At 43.0% G+C, this 12,719-nt stretch overlaps 1 protein-coding gene across 2 annotated transcripts in view; it reads left to right on the top strand.

Annotated features, from left to right (window-relative positions):
* The first annotated feature begins 391 nt into the window (after positions 1-391).
* Positions 392-12,719, top strand: part of tafa5a (TAFA chemokine like family member 5a) — a 149,001-nt gene continuing 136,673 nt past the window's right edge. Inside the window, exons 1-2 of one of the 2 annotated variants that reach the window (XM_044022835.1) lie at positions 392-709; positions 788-1,304. In XM_044022835.1, the coding sequence (XP_043878770.1) occupies positions 1,193-1,304 (112 nt within the window). In that variant the 5' untranslated portion in view covers positions 392-709; positions 788-1,192. The remainder of the gene's footprint in view (positions 710-787; positions 1,305-12,719) is intronic. The other variant, XM_044022836.1, reaches the window with a different exon arrangement.

Genomic DNA, 12,719 nt, shown 5'->3' on the forward strand with positions numbered 1-12,719 from the left:
AACCCTGAACACATTGGACATCCATACAAGGAATTTTATTGAGAACGAAGACATCCCATAATACCCCACTAATATAACTGACTTCACAATCGCATAGTTATGTCTATATGACAATGAGGGATTGAGTGATATTTGTGTATGTGTGAATTATGTGGCTGCATGAACACATCGCCATTGGGCACGTGCGGCACATCACTTGATATTTATCGATCTAAAACCAAACAAACGTCAATGTGAAGCCGCAGTAAAAGCCACGAATCGCGCTGATTGCATGGTGTTAAACGATTTATCCGGAGTATAGCGGCGTCACGTTGCTGTGATCGCACTGTTCAACCGCGACCTCAAGTGGGTTTTTGCCTTATTGCTGACGCAATAACGATTATTTAAATCTTTCACTTTGGACAAAGTCACTTTGAGTCACACAGTGCGCACCTTTTTCCCCCCTCGCGCTCCTTTTCCCACCACCACACATATCCATTCTCCATCCTCTTCTTTTTCCCTCCCGCATCCGGAGACTTATCTCCGTCTCCAAAATCGTCAGCTGAATGGACTTTTTCTCCCTCCTCCTTTTACGACCAATCCTCCTTCTTCCATCCATCCTTCCTGGCGGCTTTTATTAGGACCTCGTTTATTTTTTCTTCGCCCCGCTCTCTGGACTATGCCGTCGGGGGCTGCCGGGGCTGTAGAGGACCGTGGAAACCCACCGCAGGTGAGATGAGGTTTTACGACGCTGCGGTACAGATGATTGAACACTTTGATTATTAACTCAGCGCAATTTTTTTTCCAGGAGCCGCCGCGCTGCGCTTTCCTTTCACTGAAATATAGGACGGGGGGGGAAAAAAGAGGGTAACACACTTTTGGGGGAAAAATCAAAGGCACAACTTGTGTTCCGGAACGAATCTTAAAGCACTGCTTTCATTCATTCTCAAACTGGCGTTCGTGTGAGGAAGATGTGACCTTTTTTTTTTTCCTTCTTTTGCGCACAGGCACATCCGATTGTATCTAATGAGCGAAGCGCTGCTTTCCTTTCAGTTGCTCGATGTTCACGCGTCTTTTTGTTGGATTACACGAGGGGACATGAGCACAGTGAGAGGCCGAGGAGCTGGATTGTAAGATTACCACCTTTTGCTTTTTTTTGTTCTTCCTCCCTTCCCCGTCTCTTCAAAGAGGAAGTGCTCTCTCTGTATGTTCAATGGCTCCAGTGTCAAGGTTGGCAAGGCGCAAAGATGCCAGTCGCTGGCCGAGGATGTCATCAACTTTCTGGGCTGTGCTGCTTCTGACAGCGCTTCTTGTTCTCTATTGCGGTAAGTCCAGTCACTCTGTCTGTCTCCCCCCTCCACCTCCCCTTTCACTCCTCTTCTTCTCTCCCCCCCTCTCATATCGGCTTTTGTGAACGTTGGCCGCAGGTGCCAGTGCGCACACGGTGACCGCGTCCATGAGGCAAACCTCGGGCCACATAATCATAGCACTGCTGTTGGCAAATCGACCCCACGAGTTGTTAACGTGTCTTTTTCTTCTCTCTCTTAACAGTTATTGGAAAACACACACACATACACACACTTGGACAGCAGTCTTAGTGAGGACACGCACTACCTTATGTGCCTAATTCTAACCCTTAACCCTCAAACCAAGTCTCTCCGAAAAAGCCCCTTAAAGTTGTGAGGAACAACCAAAATGGCTCCACTTTCCCAAAATGTCCTTGCTTCCTGTGGTTTATACGTTTTAGTCCTCACAAAGACACACACACACACACACACACATTTGTACAGCTATCTCTATAATGCATTCCTTAGTATGCAACCCTAACCCTTAATCGAGCCCAAACCTTATTCCTTACCTAACCCTAAAACAAGGTCCTGTCATGTGTGAGAGGACTTGAGGACCACCCAAAATGCCCTGCACACACACACACACACACACTCTGCTCTCTTGCTTAAAAACACACAGAGGAGCCATGAGCTGGCACTTTTACAGAGAAAAAAAGGCTTAGATGTGATGGAAACGTTGCCTTTATTGGCTACTGCAAGCGTTTACTTGGGTTGAACTTAAGTGTGGCCTAATTAAGCGTCACATGACTCCCTTTAATTCGCTCTCCCGCTCACTCTCTTTTAAGCACACACGCACACACACACACACACACACATCTCTCTCCTGAGGGCTGTGTTGCTGTCAGACTGAGTTACTGAGGTCAGACAGTTAAACATCTGTCATATTGACTCCTCACTGCACACTGGTTACAGAGATGTATACAGAATTCATACAAGACACAACTATATATATATGTACATATATATATATATATATATGTACATAGCATGATCTTTTTATTTCTAAGCCTGAGCTGGTTCGAAACGTGTGTCTTTTCATTTCTCGTTCCCTGGCTCTGGCTCTCACACCTTCTCTCCAACACTCTTTTTTTTTTTTTTTCCTCCTCATCTGAGTCACTTGTAAGGAAAAATCAGGCTGGCACACCGTGCTCCAGTCTGCTGTGTGTGTGTGTGTGTGTTTGTGTGTGTGTGTAAGAGGAAAAAAAAAAAAAAGGAACAGTATATGCGTGCAATAGCCATGATAAACCCATTACAAAAGGATAAGAAAGACCGGGCTGTCTTATTATCTGCTGAGCTAATGATTGATGTAATAATCTTGTCTTTGAGCACATTAGCTGTGCCGCCGCCGCCGCTGCTGCTGTTGTTGTTGTTGTGGAGAGAAAAAAAAACACAGATTTCGTTCCGGGATCATTTCTGTGAGTTTTATATCCAGCGTCCACACTGGTACACTCCACGCACTCTCGTTTCCATCTCTTTTCCCGCCACAGTGGACAGACGGTTGAGTTTTCTTTGTAACCGCACAGGTCCCAGGTTAATCAATGGTGGTGGTGGGGGGTTTATAAGAGTGAAAGCTTCTGGATAGAGGAGTCTTTTTCTTCTTTGACGGTGCCTTCGGCCATGTCGATTGATCTCCTGCTTGTGTCCAATCAATGGTGCTTGGATGTTTGTTTCAGTCAGCAGTCTCTGAACAACAGCCTACAAAGAGCTTGACCTCCTACCAGGCAGCACCTGGAACCTAATAATGTGAGCGATAGTGATTATGGGATGTCTTGTATTTCCTCCTCGCTCCTCAGCCACATATTATGGCTCAGAAATGTTTCGGTTGCCCGATCGTGTAACATTATTTGTCCAAGTCTCTCTTTTGTTGTTATTTGACGGGTAAACTAAATTCCCATGGGTGTTTTTTTTTTCTTCTTTTCTGCCATTTCCATTTCTTCCCCTATTTAGCGTTTAATTTAGTTTTAGATTGTGGTCTTTATTGCTGATAATTCTCCAATCACTCAACTTGCCCTGCTCTCACTTTCTCATTTAGGTCTGTGTTTGTACTCATCCATTTCCATTTTGCTTGACCTTCCTCGTCTGTGCTGTCTTTCCTTTTTGTCCTCTTTTCATATTTATCACTCCTCCACTTTATTCTTGTGTTCTTTGATATTGTGGTCCGTGGCGGTCAGTCTTTATCTCCATTTTATGCTGTTTTCTTTTTATATTTTTTCCCCTCTGTTCTCTCATCTTTAATTCCACTTCTTTCATAGCCTATAATTTTATAATTTTATAATCAGCCTTCTCTTCTCTTCTCTTCTCTTCTCTTCTCTTATCTTCTCTTCTCTTCTCTCTTCCAAACTATTTAGTTTGTCCATTGTGGGCTGTTATATAAACATGGTGGTCCGTTATATAAAAATGCTCATTCTGGGGGTAACAAAAAAAACAATAACTTTTCCAATCAGGTGATTTCACACTCCAATTTCTGTCAAATTAAAAGAAAAAGCTTCACCTAGGGCTGTGCAATTAATTGAAATGTGCGTGTTAATTCCGATTATGGCCCCAAACGATTGTAAGAACATAAGAATCTCAGCAAAGTTATTATTGAAATATGGGGGCTTTTATTATGAAAACAACGCTTTTAATGTTGTAACGGTGTCTGACTTCCCATCCCGCTCGTCATCCGGTGGCGTGAGTAAAGCTATATACAATATACAATTATGTAGGTAAATTCAAAAGGTCCATTTTAAATTTTTTGTGTTTGAGGCGATGAGCAATGGTTGAAATAACCGCGATATTAATTTTCGCGATTATTATTCTTTCTAATCGAGCAGCACTAGCTTCACCCAAATCTTTACACGCTGTACCTTTAAACCTTACTCATATTTCACTTCACAGTGCTGCTGTGCTGCAGTTGCACTCAAAGGTGTGTGTGTGTGTGTGTGTGTGTGTGTGTGTGAGTGTGAGGGGGAGCTCTGTTATTACGGCTGTCAACATCCAACTTCACTCAGGCCAATCTGAGGGGGACAGATTGAAGAGGAGAGAGAGATTTGTGGCGGAGGGAGGGAGACAAGAAGAGGCATGTGAACACAGCGAAGGCGGGGGGGTGGAATAATATTCCTGACTAAGTGCAGACTATAAAGAGAAAGAGACGCAGGAAACGGGGGAAGTTTGGAGAAAGCCAAAAAAAAGAAGAAGTAGAGATAGAAGGTGACAGAAGGAAAGAGAAGGCTGGATGAGGAGACAGCGAGAGAGAGGAAGATAAATGACAAGAGCTCAACTGTTTAACCGCTTCTCCTATAATCCGCTGTTGGAAACTCTGATCACACCACAATCTTGCAGTACCGTCTGAATACATTTAAAAAAAAAAGAAAGAAAGAAAGAAAGAAAGAAAGAAAAGCAATGTATTGTGTGCACTAGCTCCCTCCTCTGGAAGCTGCCGGTCATGCATTTGTTTGCTGACAGTGCTATTATGCATTCATGAGGCTGTAGCCATGAGCCCCGGCTAAAGCGTTGCTAATCAGTATGTTCATCTTAGCAGGATGCTACCTTTAGCAGTTGCTAAGGAACATAGCAGAGCCGTGCGTCTGATCTGAACTGCAAAGACGAGTCAAAGAGATGAAGAAAGACCGAGTAATGAGGAGTGAGGGGGAAGAAGCAAGATGGAAGGTTAAGGTAGTGACAGAGGAAAGGAAAACCAACACCTTTTCTTTGTTGTTGTTGCTTTTGAACTGGCTGATTCAGTCCAGCCTTTGGACCAGAACCCTCCTTCACAGGTGGATCCAAGCACATACATATAATGAAACCATGTTAATATTCTTTCTTTGTTTGTGCCAATTTTCATGTTAAATTGAAGTGAATTTACTGTAAATAAACACTCCCAAGAGGGAAAGTAAATGCAATTTATTTTTAGCTCAGGTGAAAAGTATAGGCCTACATAATAAAATAAACAATTCAATGCAAAGCATTGTTGCGATTTAAGTTCTTAACTCACAGATATGTCCAATGCTAATTTAATTTGACAGTTATAAGTAACTTGTCTGTTTTTTTTCCCTCGACCTCTGGTGCCGTAAGGGCTGGAAAAGCTGTGCAATTTAAAAGAATACGGATCAAAAAGTATGACAATTATCATTGATTCATTGGGTAACGCTTTATATTACTACAGCACTGTACAATAAATACAATAAGTAAGATGTTATAAGCATGATATTACTTCCCTTTAAAAATAATTACCACATTATGACCATATTTTCAGTGTACTGTAATATGAAGTGTTACTATTTGTTGAAATGGGTTCAGATCCAAACCACAATAGACCTATCTGGCTCATTTACAGATTGTATAGCCTGTCAAATTTACAAAAACCTGTAAATTTGGACTAGGGCTGAACGATGTTGAAGAAATTATTTATAGGAAACGCGTTTGCGATGTGATTGGGGATATCAGAGGGAATGGTCATTTTTTATACATTTTTTAAATGATTACTGTGTGATATTGGTGCAGATCTGTGAGAAACAAAGATGTTCTCTTCAGTCTATAGAGTATGATGTGTATTGATCAAGACAGTAATTCATCTCCAGGGATATTTTGACACATGTTTTGACTTTAACAAATATTTTGTGGCTTATACATATATATAGTATATGGTCCAGTTTGGACTATATGCCGATACACACGTGTGGGTTTTCTCCGGGTTCTCCAGTTTCTTCCCAAAAGGATGCAGAACAAAACATGCAGAAAGTTTGGACACACACACACACACACACACACACACACACACACACACAAATCTGTCAATAAGGACACATCATTGACATAATGCATTCCCTAGCCCCTTACCTTCACCTTAACTGTCACTAACCCTAAAACCAGGTCTTAACCCTGAAAAAGCCTTTTAAAGTAGTGGGGCCCATACAAAAATAGTTTTTTTTTACTTTGTTTGGACCTCACAAAGATATGAATACAGATGCACTCACACACATGCATGAACACACACATTTCTCTGCGGTTTGGGGACCCAGCCTTCCGCTGCTACTTTAAACCTCTCCCATCAGACCACTCCATCTCTCAGCAGGGGCCCCCGTGTTTCCGTCCGCCCGTTTGTTTGTGACTCGCTGTTGCTCTGCGTCTCAAATCCAAAACAAATGGATTGTTAGCTAGTTTGACAGTTACCGAGAGCTGCAGCCTGAGGGCAAGTGTGGAGGAGAGATGGTGTACGGTGCGACCCACCCAGGTGTCTCACCTCCACGCCATAAGGGCTCACATTATTCAGTCTTGCCCTGGCAGTGATAGAGAAGACTCCTATCTGTTTACATGCCTGCATACACGCGCATAAATTTCTGTCTGAGAACCTTGTGCGGCTCATATGATTTACCAGCCAAGAAAAAAAAAGGGGACTGGGCTGACCTCGAAAAACGAAGGAACTTGTAGGTGAACACATGCACATATTTGAATATCTTATCCTATTTTCAGCATAGCCTAAAGCTTATTCCTCTGCAGGGAGGGAGACACAGAGAGGAGCCACTGTCAAGAAGCAGCAGAAATGGCTGCCGATGGCCTCGGGATGTAAATTCATAAAGGGAGTCAACTTGTTGAGTTTTCCCCTAAGAAAGCCAAGAGCCACGTTACGGACCCCGGAAATTGGGCCAAAGACGGCATGCATATTTGAACAGCTTTGTAGAGGGTGGCGTTGTAAAATTTAAACACCGCGATGAGTGCGATTGGAAGTGAAGGAGCAGCGAGTGGAGAGGGTGTTGCATGCAGGAAGCGTCATGTTTTGGTGAGGCAGGGAAGGAATATTAAGACGCTTCTTTGCAATACTAAGCAGCGTTGGGATCGTTTTCAGAGAGCAAAAGCACCAATTGACATAAAATGGGAGTTGGCATTGTGGCCACAGGCAGTGCATTACTCTGCCTCATGTCTCGACTTGCTGCTGCTGCATGTTGTTGTCATGGCAGTGAGCACATAGAGCATTTTAGAATTAAGAGGGGGCACATGGTTCTCTTCGAGGCAACGGGCTATTCATCATCGTATACGTTTTAAAAATGTGTTGATGTTTCCAGAATCTCAAGCGTGGAAAGGCAATTATATCAAACGAGGGACCATTTTTTTCCTCCGCAGACATGGTGCTAAATTTGACAAGTTGAATTGCTTACACCCCTATTCCTCTTATCTTTCTTTCTTAAATGAATCATGAACATCTGTTGTACTGCAGGAGAAGTTTGCAGTTTTCACCTTGAAGTCTTTCAAACTTGATGGAAGTTTGCAACATCTGTCACTCAGTCCGACACTTTAGCCCAGATTGGTGTACGCACTTGCTGTTGGCATCTGGTTTCGCACGGACATTCATGTTTCCTCAAGGATGTATCCTGCTGATTTATGTTATCCCCTCCTCATCCCTCTTACGTCTAAAGCTACTCCAACTCATTCCTTGGATCATTGCGATTGAAATTGGTCTGTGTTTTTGTTGCTCATGAGTTTCTGAAGTCTTTAATATAAGCGTTTGAACTGTAGGTATCGCACCATGAATCAAAGCTGAGCCTTCGGTGATTGTTGTTAATGTTATTCTGCTACTGTTTGGTTGTCACGTTCTGTCAAGCAATACTATTAGACCTGACTGAGGGGGCATTTGTGGTATACACCAGTGTTTATCCTGTCCCACTGCTGAGCAAGTGGATGTTTGAGCATTACTCGAGCTGATGATGGACAGAATTCACAGAAAGCAAGTCACTTCAAAAATTTCAGAGGAGTTGCCACAATTCCAAGATCTACTTAGTAGGAATTAGTAGTTTGGGGATGGAGCTTGGACAAGACATAGCGGGATGTATTTTTAAGTCAGCCCCACCTCTGATGTGAGCCAGTTTCTTATGGCAAGACAGAGATGGTTTCTCAAAAAGAAAAAAAAGTTTTCCAACAAGAATCAGAAGAACAGGTGCCTCAAGGTGGATCTGCTCCTGATAATCCGACAGCAGATCCATCAGCTGAAGCGAGATGCGCAGGTGACAGCAGGGCGCTGTGAGCTCACGATGGAAATATCAGCTTGACTTTCTTTCAACGGAGATTTAAATGAGTCGAGGGGAGCTTTTTAATCCTACAGTACAAATGTGGTACAGATAAAAGCTACACCGGGTTTCCCTGTGGCATGGTAGCTGCATCTTTTTCTTTGATTGCAGGCATGTGACGTGGACGTGTCCAATTAGGTGCACTGCACTCTGCTCAAGAGTAAAGACTGCTTAATAAATGAAGGACAGAATGCAGTTTGTTGTGCCAAAACTTGTCCATTTACCATACTTGTGACTAACTGATTTAAGATTAAAATTTTCACCTTCAAATAATCCTAGATTATTTCAATGGTACATCAGTTTAGAGCAGGGTGAATGGCACCTTTGTCAAAGCCTGAGCAGGCCAGCATTGCCTGTTTTGGCACGATTTAACTTCTGGTTTCAGGTCCAAGCGACAACATTCTACTTTACGGCATACGGCAACAACAAACAATACCGTTTACCAACTGTGGGGGGAGCCCTAGATCCTAAATCCTGCATTGTGTTACTTTAAATCTGACCCAAATTGCAGGCCTTTTATTTCTGTGAGTTCAACATCATCACAGCCTGTGTTCGGCAGTTTTCTTTAAATCTGCAGTGAATCGGCACACGGCTTGTTTCTCCACAGCTGCTTCATCGCCTTGAACTGTTAACAGCTACAACAGTTGGTGCACTTGTTTATGCTAAGATCCGGTAACACTTTTTTATGCCGCACCGAATCTACTTCTCCTCTTCATTTCTTTCTCCCCTGCTCTGTTTTTTGTTCTTCAGTCGTCTCTGGCTGCTCCTTTTGTGAGCAGACCTCGCTATGAGAGAAACATGGATGCCGTCGTAGCGCGCTAATACGCTGTGACATTTACTTAATGTGAAAACAAATTGTTAAGTGTTTGGTGTTTGCAGTTAGGCAAAGTATTGCCGTATCCACCACCGTGGCTAATTGCACCTTTAATGCCCCGTGTCCCGCTGTGAATTAATTTGGTGTCAATGTGACTTTAATTACCATTAAAACGGCGTGTGTAATATTCACATATCATATTGCCAGGGGTGTTTGGCTGTGGGCTCAACAGGTCACAGTCAAAGAAAGGGGTTGTTTGTGTAGCACTGATTGGCTGCCACTGGGCCCTTTTGTCATTAAAATAAAAGATACAACAAAGACAGGGCAGAATTTGAGCTGCAGAGCCTTTGACAAAACAAAAACGTGATTAATGGTACGTTTTTTTGAAACAATCCCATAAATTGTGTGAGGCGGCTTAATTGGGTCAGAATTTGGACAGAGGTTTGTGGTGTGCTCCTGCCTCAAGAGGATTTGTGCTTATTTTGCCTAGAGCCAGTAAGCTCATTCAGAGAGAGAGAGAGAGAGATGCTAAAGCTACTCCCCCTTTATTACTGCAAAAAGCAATTGCTTGGAAGAAAATGCCAGAATGGTGCTTTGAATTCCTGGAGGGGCCCATCACTGAGACGCGGCCCACGGAGCCGAGACAGCTAGCATCTGGAGCAAAGACATGGAGGTAAAGTGGAGGAGGGGGGGTATGGTGGAGAGGAGTGAAGAGAGGCGATGGGAATGAAAGAGTGGTGGAGAGAAGGGAGACAGACGATGGCAAGAGATATGGAGTGCGAGGGAACAGTAGAAAGAAGTTGGGAGAGCGAGAGAGAGGAAAAAAAACCATCCTGCGCAGGCAACGAGACAAAAGACAGACAGACGAGAACACTCTGATTGTCCACCAATTGACAGCCAGTTTGGGAATAAAGTTAAAGCTAATACAATGAAGCGGTTGGCAGACGGACTCGCCGCGGGGTAGCCGAGGGGCTCTCAAATGTAGAAACAAATATTACATTAGAAGAGACAGAAGTCATTTGTCACAGCTGGAGGCCTGAGAGGTAGTTAAGCTGCTGAATATAGGGACCAATGGCCGGGATGATGCATGTAGCCACAGGGAGTCAACTTCGCTCAATCAATTGTCTGGCGTCCTTCAATGACTCCAACACTTAACAAGATAATGGTGGCCCAAAGTTTCAGCAGCCCAACTCTTGAGAACTCGTTATGGTGCCTTGAGGACCTTTCCTCATCCCCCCCCTCCCTTCTCTCATCCTGACATCCCTCTCTTCCTGCCAGCTTGTCAGCCACACCACCTTCACATCAAGGTCTGGTTGAAATGCGCGCTGACAACCGCGATTCAATGTTAATGTTTCGGAGAGATGAATTGGCTGGACGTTTATTGCCAAAATGACAGCTGCACTCTGTCTGCACCCACACGTCGGAGGCGGGTCGAGATTTGGACATCCTTCCATGGATTGTCAGAGACGGACACGCGGACGGACGCGGAGACGGAAAAACGGACAGTCTCGTTTTGGCTCTGTGCCACGGTGTGCATTACCTGGCTCTCAATTCGAAATGGCCGGGCTAAAATAATAGACAGAGCAGGTTCTTATTAACAAAAGCATCTATCTTCATGCTTCCTGCCCCCTACAATTCTCTCCTTCTCACTCTATCCTTTCCATCCCTCTCTCCTTCTCCTCGACTTAACCTGTCGACAGTATCTGTGATTGATATGGAAATTACAATGTGCTTGCCCTCATTTATCTCACACTGTTGCTTGCTGCCGGTCCGACAACTAGTCTGGGATGCCGGAATGATAAACTGATTTACGGCTGCCGGCATGCGGCGCCGACGGGATTTACAGTAAAGATTTTATGCGAGACCCTGCTGAGCCCAGAAGATGACAACAATTTCCTGTTTTAATGGAAAAACAACCAGTATAAACGAGGCATGTAACCTCCACAGTTCCAGAGGTGCAGACAGTACGGAGTTGCGACTCAAATGACATAAATGGATAATACAATTTCAACTTGAAGTTGCATGTATATGTGTATACATAATACAGTAAGACTTCCCATTTACCTTCCATTCACCCATTTTTACATTTCATCTCCTGCCTTAAAGTTAATTGTAACATTAATTTATTTACTGTTTGTACTTTTTTGCTTGTGGCGGAGTGACTTCACTATTTCGGGTGTACCGTTGGGACACAAATACTGGTATCATCTAGGGCAGGGGTTTCAAACTCCAATCAACTAGGGGCCAATGTGCGACGAGTCCGGTCAAAAACGGAGACCAGTTTAGAGAAAACAAAAATGTTGGGAACACAACTGTCCAGTAGCAGGTGAGCAATATGTTATTCCTTTACAGACATTCATGAAGATATGACACATCATTTCAAAAGTGTTTGTTCTGATAAAACATACAGTATATATGTAACTGTATGTTTAAATCTAAAATAGTTAAATAATAACACATCAAATAATCCTTCAAATATAATTTAATAATAAATTACAACCAAATGTCCTGTTATTTCTATAATAAAAATATTTGCTACCGAGTTTACCTTATATTCTATCACACATTTAAAAGAGGATGAGTTTTCTATAACATGACATTAAGTGGTGGGCCATGGGGCCGGCGAACCACTACTTTGACACCTCTGGTCTAGGACAGTGTTTCCCAAAGTGTGGAGTGTGGCCCATCGGTGCACCTTGGAGGTATAACAGGTGGGCTTCAGACAGGGATAGAAAATAAATCTTCCATTTACCAAAGTCATGAAAATGGAGTGAATTACATGTTGTAATTCCTGCTTTTTTGCTTAGGTTGAAAAAAAAACCCACAACTCTTAACTCCATGCTACTGTAAGTTCATGTTTGATTCACTATTGCACCAGTGTATCAGTGTAGTCCATGTTGCCGTTATCTAAGTGCTCAAATTGTAGTTCCGTCTTCTTGTTGCTGCATGCCACTGTAAGCTGGTGCAGCCGATCACAGCAGTCTGCCAGTCAAACTTACTTTGCTAATAGAAAAATACGGTGCTAAAATTGTTGCCTTTGAGAGCGTGACCAGAATTACTCGGTAGAGCTGAGCCTGTGCTGTTCAATAACCGTGATGTTTGTACCCTCAATGAATCCTTAAATTGGGGAATATTTGCATTCCTAGTCTCAAACCTCTGAAGATTGGGAAGCTCTGCCCTGTTTGTTATTATGATACAGTAGTTATTACATGTAATAGGCTTTTAAATGGAGAAGATAATCACCTAGACACTATATTTTACAGGCATACTAAGGATGGAACAATACCACTTTTTTTGTGTCCAATACCGATACAACAAACTCCAGCATCTACTGATACCACAGTCATTTTAGACCATTCATGAACTATGAAGCTGTTAACAACAACGCATTTGAGCCGAGTCATTTCAAAGACAAATATTGTTCTCCCAAAAACTGGAAGTAATCAGCCCAAAATATGACTCAGCTGAAATGCTTTTGCTGATTTGTATTCACATTTTTACAGCTGATGTCGGGCTGATACTGGTCCATACCGATTC

This window comes from Solea senegalensis, linkage group LG3 (genome assembly GCF_019176455.1).
Source record: "Solea senegalensis isolate Sse05_10M linkage group LG3, IFAPA_SoseM_1, whole genome shotgun sequence".
Lineage (NCBI taxonomy): Eukaryota > Metazoa > Chordata > Actinopteri > Pleuronectiformes > Soleidae > Solea > Solea senegalensis.